Raw genomic sequence first — 18,481 nt, forward strand, 5'->3', positions numbered from 1 at the left:
AAAGTCCATCTGTCCCATTTTCCCTATAGAGGCTAGACAAAACAAGTTTGTATTTCTGGTGGCTTACAAAATCCCATATAAAATTTGTTTGTAGATGCATACTGCCAGTAGAGAATATAGCAGATGCCATTGGTTAAGTAGTTGGCTTTGGACCTGGAGGAGGAAGTTACTTTTGACTTTACTTTCAACACAACACCACACAATGGATATCAGGTTATAAATATATAATATTTAATGATTGTTAGCATTTCTAATCGGGACTAAATCAAAGAATAACCAAGGCAATCAGGAAATCCATTACTCAAATGTTTTTCAATTCTTTTTTGATAGAGGATGTTCTATGCTAAAATTCTGGCATGCAATTTGTTCTTGTGAAAAATACACTGGCAGAAACAGTTTTAATTAATTTTGTCCTTACTACAGCAAAGCAGCTGTCACAGCCACAAGCTCACCAGCTGTCCTTGCAAATACATCTGGAAATCTGGGTATATGTAGCTTGGGTGCAATTTCTACAATGCTACCCCATAGCAGAGGGCAGAGTTGAGATCAGTAAAGGAGACTCGCAGGACAATATTTCCTGCTGGTTATACACGACTTGAATAGACCAAGGGGACCATAATCAGCTGACACAAGCTGGAAGAGCACCTTACTTTATTCAAGCCAGCTCTCTCTGGGGCAGAGAACCAGGAACTTAAAGCTGACTGAGAATGGAAATATATAAGGCAGGATTCTGTATGAAATTATTACTCTCAAGCAGATAACTAGACAATGGTTGAGTAAGCACTATTTTCCCCTTTCTTTTCAGTCAGTAGACATATGCCAAACCTGCTCAAGAAAGCCAGTACAGCATGCGTTCATAAATGCTCCTGGTTCAAAACTGCTTTACAGTTTCAAGAAGAATGGCTTACAGAGGCAACATGCCCTCTCTGCAATCACCATGACAAAACCTAGTTGCTCAGATTTTAAAATGACCTGTCACAGTTGAACAATCTCCTTCCCTACTTCCATTGAGTCCTAAACTTAGCAGCTCAATAGCATTAAGTCATGGATGGAAAAATCAGAATGAACATAGACTGTTAGATATTTTAAAAGGCATTCCCCAAAAAATTAATATTCTCACAGATTTTTTTCAAAGTGTTCAGAGGGCTGTGTAGTTGAACCTATGCTCTACTACATGCTCAGCCTCAGAGTGCACAGAGCAGCAGCACTGCAACAAATCTTTAATTATGTGGATATGTATAGCAACATAAAACATACCATCTATCACCTGACTATACAAAACCCATGAATAGGAACTGAATGAGTAAAAGCACTGGTCAACCTTCACTGTTCTACTAAAAAAAAAAGATACTTCATATACTATAACTACATCTCGTCTAACAGGTCTTAAGCATGGTCTTAAACCCACTATGCTCCCAGAGCTCCCAGAGCTGTTGGTTCATAACCAAATAGAACTTTTCAGCATGGAGTCTGACAAAACTCATGTGCAAGGTACGTATCTTTCCCAGGAAAGGTTTTAGTTCTTCATAGCTACAACCTCAGAAGAAACTAAAAATATTTTGAATTCATCTTCATCTATTCTTGACAAGTGTCAGTAGAGAACTATTAATTAATTATTACCTTATTTGAAACAAGACTATGGCACTATGTGGGATCACAGGAATGACAGTTATCATCACAGTAGAACTAATAGCCCTTGTTTTCAAATGGGAGGAAGTTTAGTGCAGTGCTCAATTCCAGAATGCATATCTCTATTTAGCTGGGCACAGTTAAGGTTTGATGCTTTTAAATTACATTGTTAGATTCTCCCATTCTTACAGGCTTTTTTCCTATTGAGAAGAATATGGTGTCTAATACGAGTTCTCATGTAAACTATGAAAAATAAATTGTTAACATTTTTACTGAGATTGATCTCTGTTAAAATTTGTTTGAAAAATACAAAAATCTCAGAAAAAGTCTTTCAAGTGATTAAATAAAATCTTGTGTATTGTATTATCAACACTGCCAGCAATGATTGTACTAGACTTTACCAAGCAGTTCATCAAACCTAGAGGATGAAGAGAAAGAAGAGCTAAATGGGATCTACAGCATTAATCCATGTTTTTTTTTCTATTTATATATGAAAATGAAAGCATTCTATGATTTAGAAAAGATCTAATCAATAATAGGTAGTATTTCCCCTCAGTGGTTTACATACAAAGATTTTAGAACATTTCAACAACTACATCATATTATGACAAACAACACACATATGTACTTATGTATTTATTTATTATTGGAATTTACATTTTGTGAAGGACTTATTTGGAATTAAAACAACATTCAACATTTCCAAAGACATAATAATTTTCCACAGAATAATAATGTAGGTACTGGCAATTTTGATATCAATGTCTATGACTAAATCCATGGTAATAAAAGTTCAAGTCAAATGTATTTAAATGTTGTACTTCAGTTTTTTAAAAACACATGAGATATGATATGACATACATATGAGGTATTTCTTTCCTTCTTAGTGGCATTTCATTCTACTTACAGAAATAATTTGGTGCAAGGCTCCTTTCAGCACTGCTTCTGCTCCTTTTTGATGCAAGACCTTTAGTTTTTCATTTGTTCTCAGGAATTAAAAAGTGATAGCTGTATTCCAAATTTATAGTTCTAACCATGTTTCCATTTTTACAATGGATAATCACAGAAACAATATGTAGGCAAAGCTAAAAGACAGCTATCCAAATGTCCTTGTAAAGGTAGGAATTTACAGCAAAAGCTTTTCTTAGGCATCCAACCAAGAATTGTCCAAAAGTCTCTGCAAATTTAAGATAAACTTGTCAGGAGTCTGAAAACCAGGTCTGGATTAACCAGGAATCTTCATTAATTAACTTTTATCAAATGGTGATTTCAGCTAAAATACAGAATGTCATTCTAGCCATTTAAGAATATGCTATGACTCTGTATTTTTATAATCACTCAGTGATGGACACGAGCCAATTTCATGTTGATTGTTTAAAAACTCTTTCATACTGTTAATGATTAGCTGTACCATTTGTTCCTGATGTTCCCAGTGTGCATTAATACATATTCACTGAAGAGGAACAGTCACAAAACTTGTAGCAGTATGCTAATTCCCTACTGGAAGGAAAGTAGTCCTGCTGAAGGATGGGCTGTGAGGAAAGTCCTTGGCTTACACCCAGCTTCAGGGTAATCCAGCATCTCTGCTGACAGGATGGTATGACTCCTGCTTGCCTAATTAATAATGATGTCCATGTTAAGTGAGAGTAATAAATTTGTCTAAGGGAACCAAGCATGGCTCATTAGGCAGGTCCTTTCAAATTAAGGCAGAATGCTTCTTTATCACTAAGTAGTGACATCTCCTTCTCTTCTGTAGAGGTAATCTTTTCTCTTTTGAAAGACTGCCCTGTCCAGAAGCAGCACTGCTTATTCTCGATTACTTGTGTCTCTTCATTTTATGTATGATGAATGCATTAAATACTCAGTTATTAATTAAATGTGCTGAGATGCAAGAGACCCTCATCTTTTACTATAGTCAGTGATAGTTGTTCTATTCTACAAAGGTCTGTGCAATAGAAAACAAAGCTAGGTCTACAGTTTCATGCTCATGACATGATTTTTACCCAGGAGGTGCTCAAGAACTGTCTGGACGTCTGGTTTATCTGTAAAGTTATGTGTAATATACAGAGTAATTTGGCAATGGAACTGTAAATATCAGTGACACTGGCAAGCAGTTTTTGACAAGAACAATTCATGTAAGGTGTTCAAAACCATACTAATCAGAGTTGTATAACTAAACAGACATAATAGACCTTGAATTTTGAGATAATTTTATTTTAGCTGTTAAAATGAGGTAAATATTCATGTTTGTGATATTAATCATAATAATTCATAATAATACACATAAGAGAAAACAAGCAAAACCTGTTTTCTTCGTTGACTAGTTCAGGCAGTTCTGCAAAAAGAAAGCTGACTTATCATTACCAAGCTTCAAACCTAGCACATAAATTCTCTGAAGATAAAAAGCATTCTTCCATCAATTCAAGAGTGTATTAACTCCAAGGTGGCTGTAAAAACTAAACACATCATGCCTTTACACTTGCTGGCATCACAGCCCTGATTATTTTAGTTTGTGTCTCTTTTCACTTATCAGTTCCATCTACATAAACATACATCTTTCTAAAGGATTCTAATGATCTACTTCTTTATCTGAAACTTTGGAAACACTTTTCTTGAGTATCACCATTAGTTGCTATGGAGATGGTTCTAATAACATTTACAGGCATCAGGGAACAGATTCGCTCCAGAGTAAAAAAATGATACTGCTTCTCCAACATATCCTCATTAATCAAGTATTAAAGAAAAAATGACCCATGCAGGCATGCATGTGTTTGTACATATCTCATGTGGACCATTCTGAATTTTAATGTTAAAAAAGTAAGAAAAATGTTGAAATTGCATGTGTGTACATATATACGCATTTAAATAAACACAGAATGCCAGCTAAACTGCAACTGGACAGAGTATTTTTCAATGGTCAAATTTTATGAAAATATTTTTTCTCGAGGGGAAAAATAATTATAAATTATACATTTTAGTTTCAATTAAATTTCCATTAGAAAGATCTATCTGATTGCTTGAGAGAAACAGATGTTTATTCCCCATAACCTATTAGGTACATCAGTAAACTCAAATCACTTTCCTATTCTGCCTGAATAGGGAAATTAATTTCCTATTCTGCCTGATTAAAAGGTTTCTTCTGAACCAGTGCCATAATTGTGACTATTTCTTAATTACATCCACTCAGAAATGTGTTTATTTTAATGACATATGAGGAAAATTTTCAAAATTTTCATAAAACCGTCTAATCTTTTGGGGAAACAAATTATTCTAATACTTTCCAGAGAAGCATTGGTGGATAATTTCTGCTAAAGATAATTCAGAGGCTAATGTAATTACAAACAGACATTAAAAAAAAGGTGCTGATCATCTCTTTGGAGAGTTATTAAGGTTTTGTGCCTCTCCAAACTTTGAGGCATTAATTGCTGAAAATTTAGTTTATGAACAGATCCCAGAAGAGTCAATATAATGATAATAGATAGCAATGCTAAAGAGTGATTCTATCTCTTCATTCTGAGCCCTTGTTTACAATGTTCTCAAATTTAAACAATTGTAGCTGGGGTTTTTTTCCATGTTAGTTGCATGCCTGTGGACATTTTTATTTTCATGCTATAGTTAAAACAGCTGAACCAGTTCTGTGAAAGAAATGAGGAAAATAAATTAAATTGGTTTGTCCATGTTAAAAACAAAGAAACAAACAGACAAGCAGAACTACCTCCTGAAACTGCTTTTTGGGCTGCTCTGGGACATCCATTTTTTGGAAATGCAATGACTGCTTCAGGGATGGGAGGAAACTGCCTTTGAAAAAAAATGGAAGTTAAGATCTACTGAAAAAATTTAGATGTTCTGGACAAAATTTGGCTGTTACCATTTTGATGATTTCATTCTGAACATGCTCCATCCCCATAGCGTACAGGAACTTAATCTATTAGGGGATGTTATGCTACTAGCCATGGGAAATGAGAATAGAATACACTATTTCTCCTTCAACAGGCTATGTACCTCTTCAAGAAGAGATAAAAGCACCTGACTCAAAACCAGAAGTGGACAGAGAAATTATGTGGAAGAAAAATCATTATAATTTTCACATGGTGAAGCTTCTGTGTGTAGTTTGGGTGGTTTGGTTTTTTGTTGGTTTTTTTTCAACTTTAGATGCCTTTGTTTTAAAGGCAGGAAATGGTCTTTTAAAGGTCTTCCACATGAAGGACACAAATATTGGAAGGCTAAGAATTAAATCTGATTAAATAAAAGACTGGAAAATTTTCCACCAAATTGATTATTCATTATAATAAAAGCATTAGTTCCATGACTGCATACTCTTCTTTTTTATTTTTTTTAAACAGAATTCCTTACTCACTCAAATAACTTGTCAATTCATTATGGCAGGCTGAGAATAGATTAGGATAGCACAGTGAAAGCATTTGTGTTGGATATCAATATGCCAGCAAATTTGTATCAGCAAATGTGTAAAAAATTGTACTTGCTAATAGCGCTCTGAAAAAAATTCAAAAGCGTCATGGAAAAGAAGATGCTACCATAAAACAAGAAGATTAAAAAATTGTTAGGAAATTAATATTTCTGTTTCCAGTGTTCATTCTGGGTCTTGCAAGGAATATTTAGACCTTCACTGTGAAGAAAATGCACCAAAGGAAATTCTGAACAGCTGTCCCTGAGACAGGAACAATTTATTTCATATAAGGAATGGGACACAGTTCCAGTGAAAAAATACCGTGTGATCACTTTTGAATGAAAGCCTACAGTCCTAAATTCTTTATGCAATAAAACCGCAACATCTTAAGATAAAATTAATTATTGCAATAGTCAGAAATGCATTTCTGAATCAAATAAGTTAATAAGCCTTTATACAGTGGCAGTTGTTGTGCATCTAATAACATTGCCTCTTTGCTTTCAAAAAAGACTCTTACATGGAGCTGTATAGTTACAGGAACATCAACATCTTCAACACACAGGGCCCATTATCTTTATCCAGATTAACACACCATACATTAGGGATTGTATCACTCTGTACATGTTGAAGGAAATGACTTGACATCACATGCAGAATCACAGAAAATATGAATGATCAGGCTAGAGGTGGTCATCTACTACATATCTACACAAGGCAGGAGCAGCTACACACCAGCTTATGCTTATAAGGATCAGGTGATGGAAATCTAATGGCCTCATCAGGAGTTCTATTTCAGTAATAAATGATACTAACACTTGAGAAATTTTCCTTTGTCATGTAACTGACACAAACTTAATGCTGGTCTTAATGTCAGTGGACATGGAGATCATTTATGACTTTTACTATTTTTCTTATAAGACAACTGTAATTCTAGTTAGAGTGGGAACAGATCCTCTTTTCTTGGGAAACATTAAATACTCTTAAATTTAGAACTGGAGGCAAATCAAAGACTGAAAATTACTTCAACTGTTTAGAACTCTAACACTCAACAGTTTACCACCTTTTTCAAGAACTGGCACCTGCCTAAACCCTGTCTAAAAATCTAATTTTTCCTAGATGCAGCATTTACCTGTTCATGAAAGAGATTCATTACTTATGCCTCCTAAGCAGTTTTGAGTATGTGTGAAGTACTTTAGTGAAATCATATCAGGATGTAAGTCTCAGCCATTGAGCAAACTATATTAATGATAGACCTCAAAATATATTCTGTACCTTCACTTTATATGTTTATGTGTCTACTGGCATTAATTTTAAAATTGATCTGAATATATAAACATTTTCATTAGTTTGCCATGCTTTTTATATTATCCTTTTCCCATACTTGACTTACTGGAAATGGAGAACAAAATTACAGGAAATTTAAGTGAGCAAATTAACAGAACTGCATTTGAGGATTTTACACATATTAACAGCTACATAAGGAAGGAAACACAAATCTTCTGAGGCACCAAGTTGGTCCTGATTAATATACTAAGAAAATTATAGCTGCACCGATGTGAATTATACCAGCTATAAACATCAATGATTCACCATCCTAACATATTACCAGCATGGACTGCCTTTCACAACTATCCTCACATTTAATTTCAGAGCTGATCTGACACCTAAATATGTTTCCTGGTTTATGCTGAATAAAGTTTGTTTTTTATTGTAATTCTCCAAATTTTTTGCATGATGCATTGAAGACAGAAGGCAGGTTACTGAGCTTTTTCTCACATTTAAATGGAGATGCTTATATGAAGCTGAAGAACATCAGTAACTCAAGCAAACAAGGCAAACTTGCTTGCAGAGAAGTGCAGTTATTTACATTATTCTTCTTAATTTACCTGAAAAAATTAACAAACTTTTTTCTACTCCTATGGAAAAATTGCTTAAATATTTGTTATTTACCAATTTATTAAAACTACTTAAATCTTGTTAAAATATACACACACATGCACACACACTCAAAACACACATGTTAAAGCTGCGTATCAAAAATACTAGAGGTACCAAAAAGACATAAGCAGTTCAACGAGCTCTGAAGTACTGAACAGGACAAGGCCATCTGCCCACTTCTGAAGCTAGTGGTATAAGTTCATATTTTTCTGGAGTACTGAAGATTTGACAAATCCTAACTTTAGAAGTAGTTGATTGTTAATGGGGCTTTACCCCTCAGAATAGAGGATACCGTGAAACAAGATTTTTCCAGAATAAATTAGAAGTATTTATTCATAGCAAATTCTACCACCAATTCTGTTGAAAATGACTCATATGTCAGAAGTGGTATCATTAGATTATCCTGCCTGACAAATTGCTTAACATGGATCACAGATTTTCATCCACATGCTAGAGTCACTGTCTCACTAGCATCAGTCTGTATAAAACTGGTGGTAAAAAAAGAAAGTTGTTTAAAAAATCTCAACTTTCCCTACCAGTACCTTTCACTGATCAATCATCTTACAGTTTTTAACTTCTTCCCTATTTGAACTTGCATGACTTTGATGTCTACTCACTCTTTCTTTTTACCTGTTTCTTTTAGGGTTAAAGAATTCTTCAGTGCCGTGTATTTTCTCTTTATTAAGGTACCTCCACCCCATAATTAACAGACCTATTGAATTTTTAATAAATTACTTCATATGCTTATCAATTTTTGTATTTACTCCCCCAGGTCTTAAGTTATTTGCATCTCCATAAATGTGCCTTTTAAATCAAACATAGCCCACTGGTGTTTACTTCATGATGAATAATTTAATCAAATGTAATCAAAATGTGATTTTTGTACTCGGCCTGCTTTATCTACTTTTATGTCAAAAATTATTAATTCAACCCAAAAATCTTTATAGTGAAGAGCATTATACTTAAGAGATAGGCATTTTAAAATGGTATTTTGAAAATTTTCTACAGAACCTTTTTTTATAATCCAGTATTGTTTTGGTAGTGTATGAATGTGATTGTCAGGATTTGGTGAGGTTTTATACTTTTTTACTATCTAAAATTGTAAATACTGAAATAGGGGATCAGTGTTCTTTTGCTGAATTTATGTCAGTAAAACTGTTTTTCACCCAGTCAGAAGAGAGCTTTTTAAAATCCACTTTTATTCTTCAAATTTTAATGGTCTTCCTGATTATTTAGAAGGTCCTAAGGATACTAAGAGTAGTTACTTATTGCCTTGCATAGAGCATGTTTCCTCCTCTTTCTTTTCCTTGTAATCTGAGGGAGGGGGGGAGAAAAAAAAAAATACAGTTACAACAAAACAGTGATTTACTAGAGGACTACTGCATCTATAAATCTTCTAGTTATAAATCACAAAATAATCTCTGGCATCTCTGATTAATGTGCAGAAGATCCTGCCTTTTAGGTGCTTGAGGCTGAGAGAACTAAAAGTTGAAAATGGCCTCCCAGTTTCCTACATCATTCATGAGAAGAATCACAGCCTTTGGAATGAATTCTAAAGGAGAAAACACTCCACACATGTAGACAGCTATGAAGAAAACACTGGCCATGGTGGCAGCCGAGTTCTGTGTTTTATATAACATGTTTCGACTAGATTCCCTTCTTGACAAATTAGTGAAGTTCTCTGCTGGGTGTGGAGATGAATATTTATTTAGTGTTTTAATATTTTTACTGTCACCAGAAGTGGTAGTATTCTCTCATACTGAAACCCTGAAATATTAATGTGCATTCAGTATGACCTGGCAGTTTATATTCTCCACTGTAGCACTTCTGTCATGAAGAGAAACTTAGAGAAATCTCTCTAACTGAGGACAATTACAATTCTGTTTTAAAAGACTAACCTAAGGTACTAAGTCTCTTTAATCAAAACTGTTCTTGTGAAGTTAATTCAGAATTTTAATCAGAATTAATGAGTGGAATAAAGATAAAAAATGCTTTCAGACAGATTTAGTAAAGTCCTGTCCTTGAGGCATGAGGGACAGTTATTGAAGTTGCCAGTATACAGCAGGAGAAAACACCAGCATGCTTGGATGAAAGTTGCATCCCAGTTTCTAATGATTGTAAGTCCAACCATGGAAAAAGCATTTGAAACATCTCATTCTAATCTAAGCAAACCATGTAATGCAGATATATTTTGATTAGTAAGTGATGTGATAACATTTAGTAATTCACTTTGACAAAGACAACATGACACAAGACCCATGCTCTTTCCGGCTCTACAGAGGTGTTGCAGCAGTCCTGACCAATACACTTAGTCTTGCATGCAGATGATAAATATTCTCCTTCTCAGGACACCCAACAGCCTGAACAATATAGAAAGAACGATGCTTTGGAAACATTAATTCAAAAGCACTACTTCTCACTCCTGGGCAAATCTGTACAAACCTTAGCACAGACCACATGCAAGTCCTTCACTTTAAGTGAATATTGGCCACAGAAGCTGTATTTATACTAACAGATTAAGCAGTATGGGACTGTTTGTTGACACTACAGTGATCTGGCAAGAAGCAGACCACATCCGTACTATGAAACTCTTTATACCCCTAAAACAGGGTGCTCACATGCAGTGGCTCATTACAAATGCTCCTTTGCCCATGATAACTCTCAAGCTATACCAGGAATTGTCTGAGATAGTGATAGATGGTCCATTTGGCTCCAAATCCATTGTAGTGATCATTCTAAAATAAATTTAGATAATATAATAAATTAGATAATAATAGATGATGGTGTTCCACCATCTGGAAATGTTCTATGATACTTAGTCCTAGCAAAGTCTAGACTGAACAATTTGAGTTTAGCCAAGAATATGGAAATAAAGCTACTTAAGAGACACTAAGTGATTATACCATCCTGCAAACAGGCATTGCTGTCTTCCTCGATTTATATCTGTCCTATGACATGTGATTTGTCTTCTGAAGTCAAAACACAGAATAATTCTATCTTCTCAATTTTCCTGAAAAGAATGACATGAACTCAGACTCTGCCACAGAAGAACAGGAAGCACAGGAGAGGGAACGCTCTGTGTAAAAGAGCCCATGTTTCTTCATTATTTTTCATTCAGTTTCCTGAGCTATCATGTTTTCTATCAACCTCTAAGAACATAATCACTTCAAACCCTGTTAGCCTGACCATTTGCCATTCAACTCATTCTCCAAGGAAAATTTATAATGAAAGTAGTATAGGACGTATTATAGAAGATGTTTGAAGGTGATCACAAAGCACCAGAGTAACTTTTTTAAAGATGCCTCTGCTTCAGCAAATGTGCTAGAAACATGCACGGCTAAAATGGAGACATTTATGACACTGGCATAAAAGCTGAACAAAACCTTGAGTCTCTACAGAGGTTCACAGAGGTTCAGTGTAGTAGTAATGGGAAGCTGTTTTTCTTCGTTTTACTTGCTTTTATCTTTAGCGAAACCATGGTTAAGTCCTATAGTACCTGCTGTAGAAAAACTAGAATATGGTGAAGATTAATACTCCAATGTCAGAAGTTGTAATTTCATTGCAATGATTTTTCTACTTCCATTTTTTATTATTTAGAGTTTTCAGTCTGCTAAAGAACCTGTTTGAAACATTTCAACACTCTAAGCATGACCGTGTTTACAGACAATAAAGGAATAACTGAATATAAATAATGTGTTAAAAAACCCCATAAATTATATTTCTATATCACTTAAACTGGAATTGCCTCTCTACTGGGACATCCTCTGTTAATACAGAATGAGAATGGAGGATCTACACCTCTTCCCAGACAGTTTGCAGAGCTAGATGATACGAAAAAAAGAGCATCTTTATACTCTTTTCTGTGCTTCCACGCAACAGTGACAGGAAGGTATTAGCTTAGGTTTTACTGCTTTGTGGACTGACTCTTTTCCTGTAACTACTGCTACACAGCTGAAAAAGAGAAGAAAAAAAAAAATTCCCTGCATTGGTATACAAGAACAGTAGATAAAGGAGAAGGGGAAAAAAGAAAAATGGCTAAAAATGAGTGAATGAGAAGAATATCAACAAAGGAAAATGGTAGAAGAAATGAAAAAAAGGACCTTTGGATTACAGAAAACTATATAGCATACATTCTGTAAATTTCTATTTAAACCGTATAATAAAATCTTTGTATAAGTCACAGGGAAGAGTCACCCTGGCTTCAATGGGTTTACTTCTCAGAGAACTACCTTGGTGCTTAGTCTTTTCCATGCTCAAGGCCTGAGGTGATTAGAGGTTACCAGAAATAAAAATGAAATGTGCATGTCACAAGTGAGATTCTTCATCTCTCTCAAAGCCTGACTGCTCTAAGAGCATTGTTCATATTATACCCTCAGTGCCATGTCTTCACAGAGTGACTATCTTTTCCTGTTAATTCTCTCCCTACAGGACCACTACTAAAGAGTCAATGTTTGCACACACTTGGTAGTTAAAGGACGTACCACAGCAATGGGATGTGTTGTATTTGGGATGTTTTACTTCTCGATGAAGACTCCAGACCCCACAGCCAATGTATCAGCAAAAGAACTCCTCTCACCTTTCTGTTCTAGATTGCTAGCAGACAGGTTTTTTTGAGACTAAAAATTTGGTTTCTTATTTTTGTAGTGGATGATGAAAGTTTCTGAATTTTATTGAGCTGTTCCATCTGTAATCTGCCTTCCTAAGAAAAGCATAGTGCACCTATGTGACATACAAAAAATAAGAAATGTACCATGTATGTCAGTATAAGATTTTCCCAATGAAAAACACTTTACAAAAATACTATTTTTCATACTTTTTTTTTTTTTTATACTAGTCTATCTCTGCCTAGATGAAACTTCAGAAAAGATCAAATTACCTTTTACATAATTTTGACCCCAAAACCCCCAAGCCAACAGGAAAGCACTTCCAATGAATGGAAAGAGACAATTTTTTTTTTTATCTCTCTTTACTTCCCTTTCCTCTCCTCATATTTTAAATTGAGAAATGCTAGGCATCTGGAAAACTGTTTTTGAATATTTTTGAAACAGAGAGAAGACCACATATACTAATTCTGTATTAATTCAGAACTAATACAAACACTGTATGGTAATGGCCCTATTTAATTTGCTACTCGTAGCTTTAACTTTCTAAGCATATTTCATTCTCTCTTCCCGTTTATTACAGTTAATGTAAACTGAATAAATTGGGAAAAAAATTAGACAAGAGTTTTCAGAATGGTATTGCATATTTTAAGGACTCTGATCTCAGTTTTAGTGAAATCTTGCATTGCAGCCACTCTCAGATGCATCAACATATTTGAAAGCAACCAAATTGATCACTATTTCTTTAGCTCCTCAGTTAGAAAAATAAATGTTATACTGGTTAAGTGTGATATTAAAGTTATAAATCCTATATAGCATTATGGAGAAATAAAACAGTTTCCTAGTCAAAATCAGTTTATTTCCAATTTTGCCATTCCTCCTAGTTTCTCTCTGTATCTGCTGACACCAGAACTGCTATTGACTTCAAAGGGAAAAAAATTAAAAAATGGATCTATTTCTGCAAGGTGGTCACATGCAGTTTCCAGTTGCATTCTTATGCTCTGGCTTGTCAACTGGTCTGACAAAGTGGTAATTTATTTTATACTTTCTCATCATACCTTGAGAATTTTGCACATTATCTCATAAACTGAAAATGTTTTCTCAGCTCGTGTCCAATCCCAGGTTGTGACCTTGGAAAAAACAACAACAAACAAACAGGAAAAGAAAGTAAATTATTTTTGTTTTTTCAAAAACTAAGTTTATTTTTTAAAAAATCTACCCCTAAACCATTTACATGCAATATAATATCTACAGAAAGACCAAGCACTGCCTCAGAGCAATAACTACCAGACTGTTCCATCCAGGCAATGCTTAGGAGACATCCTGCCTGTCTCCTTGTGCTTGCAACAGTGCCTTTGCATGCTCTATGCTGAATGATGAGGCTTCCACTGGGAACTGATGGGGATTGCACTGAGATCCTGAGAGCATGCAGCCCTTGAATTCCTCTGACAGAACCTTGGCTATAAGAAGGCATGTTTCTCACCACTTTTCTCCTTGTAACTGCATGCCACAATTTGCTCCCAGTCACTTACATTGTTTGCAAATCAATAAACCCAACATCTCCAGCCTTGCAAAGTCCCAGACACATATTCCACATGCCTTGAAATAAAGGGAAAAAAACTAACAAGAAACAACAGAGGCAAATATACATTTTATTTTTGTCTTGTCAATATAATCCTAAATTCTAACAAAGATTTGAATAGTCTATTTCCATTTCTTCTCTTTATCTTAGGATTTTACAATTGCTTTTAATAATATTAATTTTAAGCAACTATTTTACACAAAAAAAATTGCATAGATAAAGGAGTTAATTAAAATCGTGCAAGGGTAAGGATTAAGACTTAAATGGGATAGGAGAATATATTCAGCAAGGGGAGAGTCAAGGTGATATCACAGCAATCTATAAATAAATTTCCAAGTAAATTGAAAGAAGGAAAGAGAAGAATCTGTCTTTTCTTTCTGAAAAGACAGAATAACACACAAAACAGAATGAAAATTGAGGCCATATACGAAAAAAAATAAATCTTAATGGTAAGAAGTTTTGAACAGTGTCCCAGCTCCAAAGGAAGACAGTTCTATCATTAAAATTGTTCAACAAGATGAAGAAGCTGATGAAGACCGAAGTTTATGTGGTTTTCAAAATTAAGATTATAAAATTATTTGAAAAATGTATCATCAAATGGTATCCATGGCATATGAATAAAGTATATGAGACTAATTTATCCTTTATCTAAAAAATCCCCAATCATTAATAGACACAACAAGTCTGAGAAGCATCAATGGGTTTGGATGCCTTTGTATAAAACTTGCTTTATCAAAATTACTTTGGTGTTGTATGAGAAAATTCTATCCCTAACTAATTTTTATTTATAAACACTATTGTAACTGAAAGTTCTTTGAGAAAACCACAGTCAAAAATGAAAAGTTAAAAAATACAGGGTCATAGTTATTCTTCTATTAGAATTTTATTTATTTGCAGTCATCCTCAAACTCTGTTTTCACTGTATTTTGAAGTATGGATATTAAACCAGATTTCTAAGGAAGGGAATGACTAAATACTTAGAGCAAATAAATTGTTTGATACAGAATGAGGAAGTAAAGAAATATTGGAAATATGCCATCTTTATGCCTGAGTTTTAAAATGCTATTCAGAGACTTGATGAAAAACATGTTAAATGCTTTTGTCAGGGAAAGAAAGTTATAAAAAAAAAAAAAAAAAGCTGCTCTTGCTACTGCAGACAAGAAATTAACTTTCTTACCATGAACAGAGAAATGAGGAGAGAAATCTTGCTACAGCTCCACTGAGCACAAAACACCAGCCACACAAGGTGATCTTACTGCCCCATGAGGAAAAAGAGTCTTGCTGCTGAAGCACAAAGCTATTCGGAGCTATGTTTAAAAGCTTACTGTACGCTCCATGTTTGGGGAAAAATATCAAAGATCCCCCTTCTCCCCTAGTTTTCTGCTTTTGTTTGTACTTATGAAGATACCTCTTTTCAGGTCAAACAAAGCTCTTTCTATAGAAAGATATGTTCAAAACAAAAGGAACTGCAGAATTAAGAAACCCATCAAAATTTCTTGCCCTATTCACTTTTAATATTTTAATTTAAAAACTTGAGTAGCAAGAGAAAAGGTGTTAGCTGCTCTTTCTCAATTAAAGTCCATTCTCTCTGAGATTTTCAACTATGACCCGTAAGAAATTGAACCTCATCAGACTTGCCACACTTCATAATTCTAAAGGAGAAAATGTACCAGGAAATAACAGAAAAAGAAAAAAAAAGAAATTTTATTTAAAGCTTTCAAAATGCAAATAAATGATGTTAGAATTGTTCATTTATCTGAGTAAGGAAAGTAGAAGTACTATTGATCAGATAAAAAAAGATGCAGGGGGAGGCTGCTGATGTACAGTGTTTAAACACGTGCTTCACTAATGTGTTAGACTTTGGCAGAGACCAGGGCAACACTTTCATTTGATCTGGTTGAAAAGTTGGCAGCACATCTTTATTCAGAAAACAACTTAATCCAAGGAGTTTACACTGAAAATGTAATTAAAACTGTTTTTCTTCTAATAGCTACACTTTATGCTTCTCATAAATAGAAGTTCAGAAACTGAAGCACTGAAATTTTCTTCTTAATCTTTCATAATCCCTGGAAGAAAAGAACACATATACCTGCAGAATATCAAATATAACTGTATGTGTAAAAGTTTGCATATAGAAAATAGGATTTTAGAAGTCCTTTTAAAAGGCCTACTGCAGTCTTTGATAAGATTTTGCTGGGCATGTAAGTGTGCAATTATTATACACTTTACATGTTTTTAAGGTAGCTCTACAGAACACTTCCTCTGTTCTTTAAAAAGCATGTTTATCACTGCTTCCCTCCTACTCCATGGAGAGAAAATACTTTTCTCAAAGTTTGAACTATCTTTCTATTTTAGAATAAGAACCAGAATCTGGCAAAACAAAATCATGTTGTGCTTGCAGCTCAGCTGAAACAAGACCTATAAAGACCTATCAAGGATCGGTGGCTTGTCTCATACAGCAGCAGCTTGCCAAAATTGTCCTAACTCGCACCAGCGTGGTTCACAGTCCTATTATAAACATGTTCCTCCCACACCCATTAATCATCACCCATTACCCATTTACCCACCAACAGCATATTAGTCCTGGAAATTTATGATTGAATTCTCAGTAAAGAGGCTTGCAGTTCCTTCCATAGTGCTTCCAAAAGAATAATCTTCCTCTTTTGAACAGGAGCTCTTAGCATTGTTTCTGCTTCCATCTAGTGTCTAGAACGGAGGTGGCTTTATTTGACAGACAACAAATTCTTGGGTAGGTCTGCCAAAGCCAGGACACCTGCTTTTGAATTAAGGTGCTTGGCAGCATAATCTGATATTTTAATCTGATCCTGCAAAATACCCACCAACAAAAGCCAAACTCCCATTCCATTACCAGCCATGGGAAAAACAAACCTACACCAGTGAACTCATGCACCAACACTGAACACACAAAGGTTTCAGTTCCTACTTCCACTCTTCATTCTTTTACATGTTCTTAAACACTTTGCTAAACAAATGTGAATAGTGACTGATGAATGATATAAAGACTTTCAAGCTGGCTTTGAACTACCTCAAGAACAGATTTCCCAGAGAGGTGGTAAATCCTTGCAAACAGTCAAGGGATTGGATGGGCTGGATGGGACTCTGAGCAACCTGATCTAGTTGAAGATGTCCCTGCTCATTGCAGAGGGGTTGTACTTGGTGACCTTTAAACCTTCCTTCCAACCCAAACTATTCGACGATTCTGCAATTCTATGATTCAGGCAGGAAGTAACTACAGCCTGGATCTGGCAACACAGGGTTTAGCGGCAGTCAGAAAGCTCACCCGATAAACAGAACAAATGGATCTATACCTCTCTCCCTGCTGTTGGTATGGGACTGTTACTGGCTCCTTAGCTACTGGATTAAAAGTTAACTAGAGGATATCTCAGTTTATTGTAGTTTAGATGGACCATAAAACTGTGAAGGTATATTGCTGAGTATGAGACAAGAGCTAAAATTTTGCCCAGTGTTGCCAGTCATATTCCAATTAATATTTTTAACAAAAACAATTTCATTTGCTGCCCTACCTTCCTTTAGGTGCTCCCAAGTAGCATGAAAGTTACACTGACGACGAAATCTAAATACAGACATATTGCCATTTCCACAGCTTGCAAAAAGCTTTGATATTTCCCCAAATCTCAGCAGTTTGACTAGAATGATAGTTCAGTTTAAAACTAACCATCTTGCTTCAGGCTTGTTCTCTCTTCCAAAGGAAAATGAAAAGTCCTCTTTTAGCACAAGTAGATTTCTCTTATATTTTTCTAAGTGTTCAGGTAAGTGGAGAAAAAGAAATTCTTGTTAGATGCCTAGCCATCTGATGAACAGCTATTTTCTATCACTTTTATACCACATACCCTGTAATTTTTCAGTGCTGTCAGTTGCAATCGTGTTAGCTCAAAGAGTGATATCTCATTGTGAAAGTCTTGTACATATTACATGAAATTATTTTCTTTAATAACATTTATTCCCATTAAGCATGAGAAATATACTTACTGGAGGTGCTATAAATTTATACAGGGAAGATCCCCTCAGTGCTAGAAACTTTGGTGTGTACATTCGATCCTGAAGGGAGTCTTGTTCCCGTTCTTCTGCCCAGCCCATGTAGACTATCTGACAGAAAAATCACGTCAGAGAAATACAATGCAAGTGAAATGTAAGGAACCACCAGGCAGGAATACCAAATCAAGTAACTGTTGTTATACTGCAATGCAGATAAAGTCTCCACACAAAAATTCACAATTACACATTTAGCAATATGATCTTACAAATTTTACTTCCAAATAATGATGAGCTTTTTTTGTTCCC

General features: G+C 34.9%; 1 protein-coding gene across 5 annotated transcripts in view; it reads right to left on the reverse strand.

Annotated features, from left to right (window-relative positions):
• Nucleotides 1–18,481, reverse strand: part of SNTG1 (syntrophin gamma 1) — a 357,499-nt gene that overhangs the window by 34,851 nt on the left and 304,167 nt on the right. For all 5 annotated transcript variants that reach the window (XM_074898981.1, XM_074898980.1, XM_074898983.1 and 2 more), the window contains 2 exons: nucleotides 18,170–18,286; nucleotides 13,635–13,706 (listed from right to left, as the gene is read on the reverse strand). In XM_074898981.1, coding sequence (XP_074755082.1) covers nucleotides 13,635–13,706; nucleotides 18,170–18,286 — 189 coding nt within the window. The remainder of the gene's footprint in view (nucleotides 1–13,634; nucleotides 13,707–18,169; nucleotides 18,287–18,481) is intronic.

This window comes from Athene noctua, chromosome 2, assembly GCF_965140245.1.
Source record: "Athene noctua chromosome 2, bAthNoc1.hap1.1, whole genome shotgun sequence".
Lineage (NCBI taxonomy): Eukaryota > Metazoa > Chordata > Aves > Strigiformes > Strigidae > Athene > Athene noctua.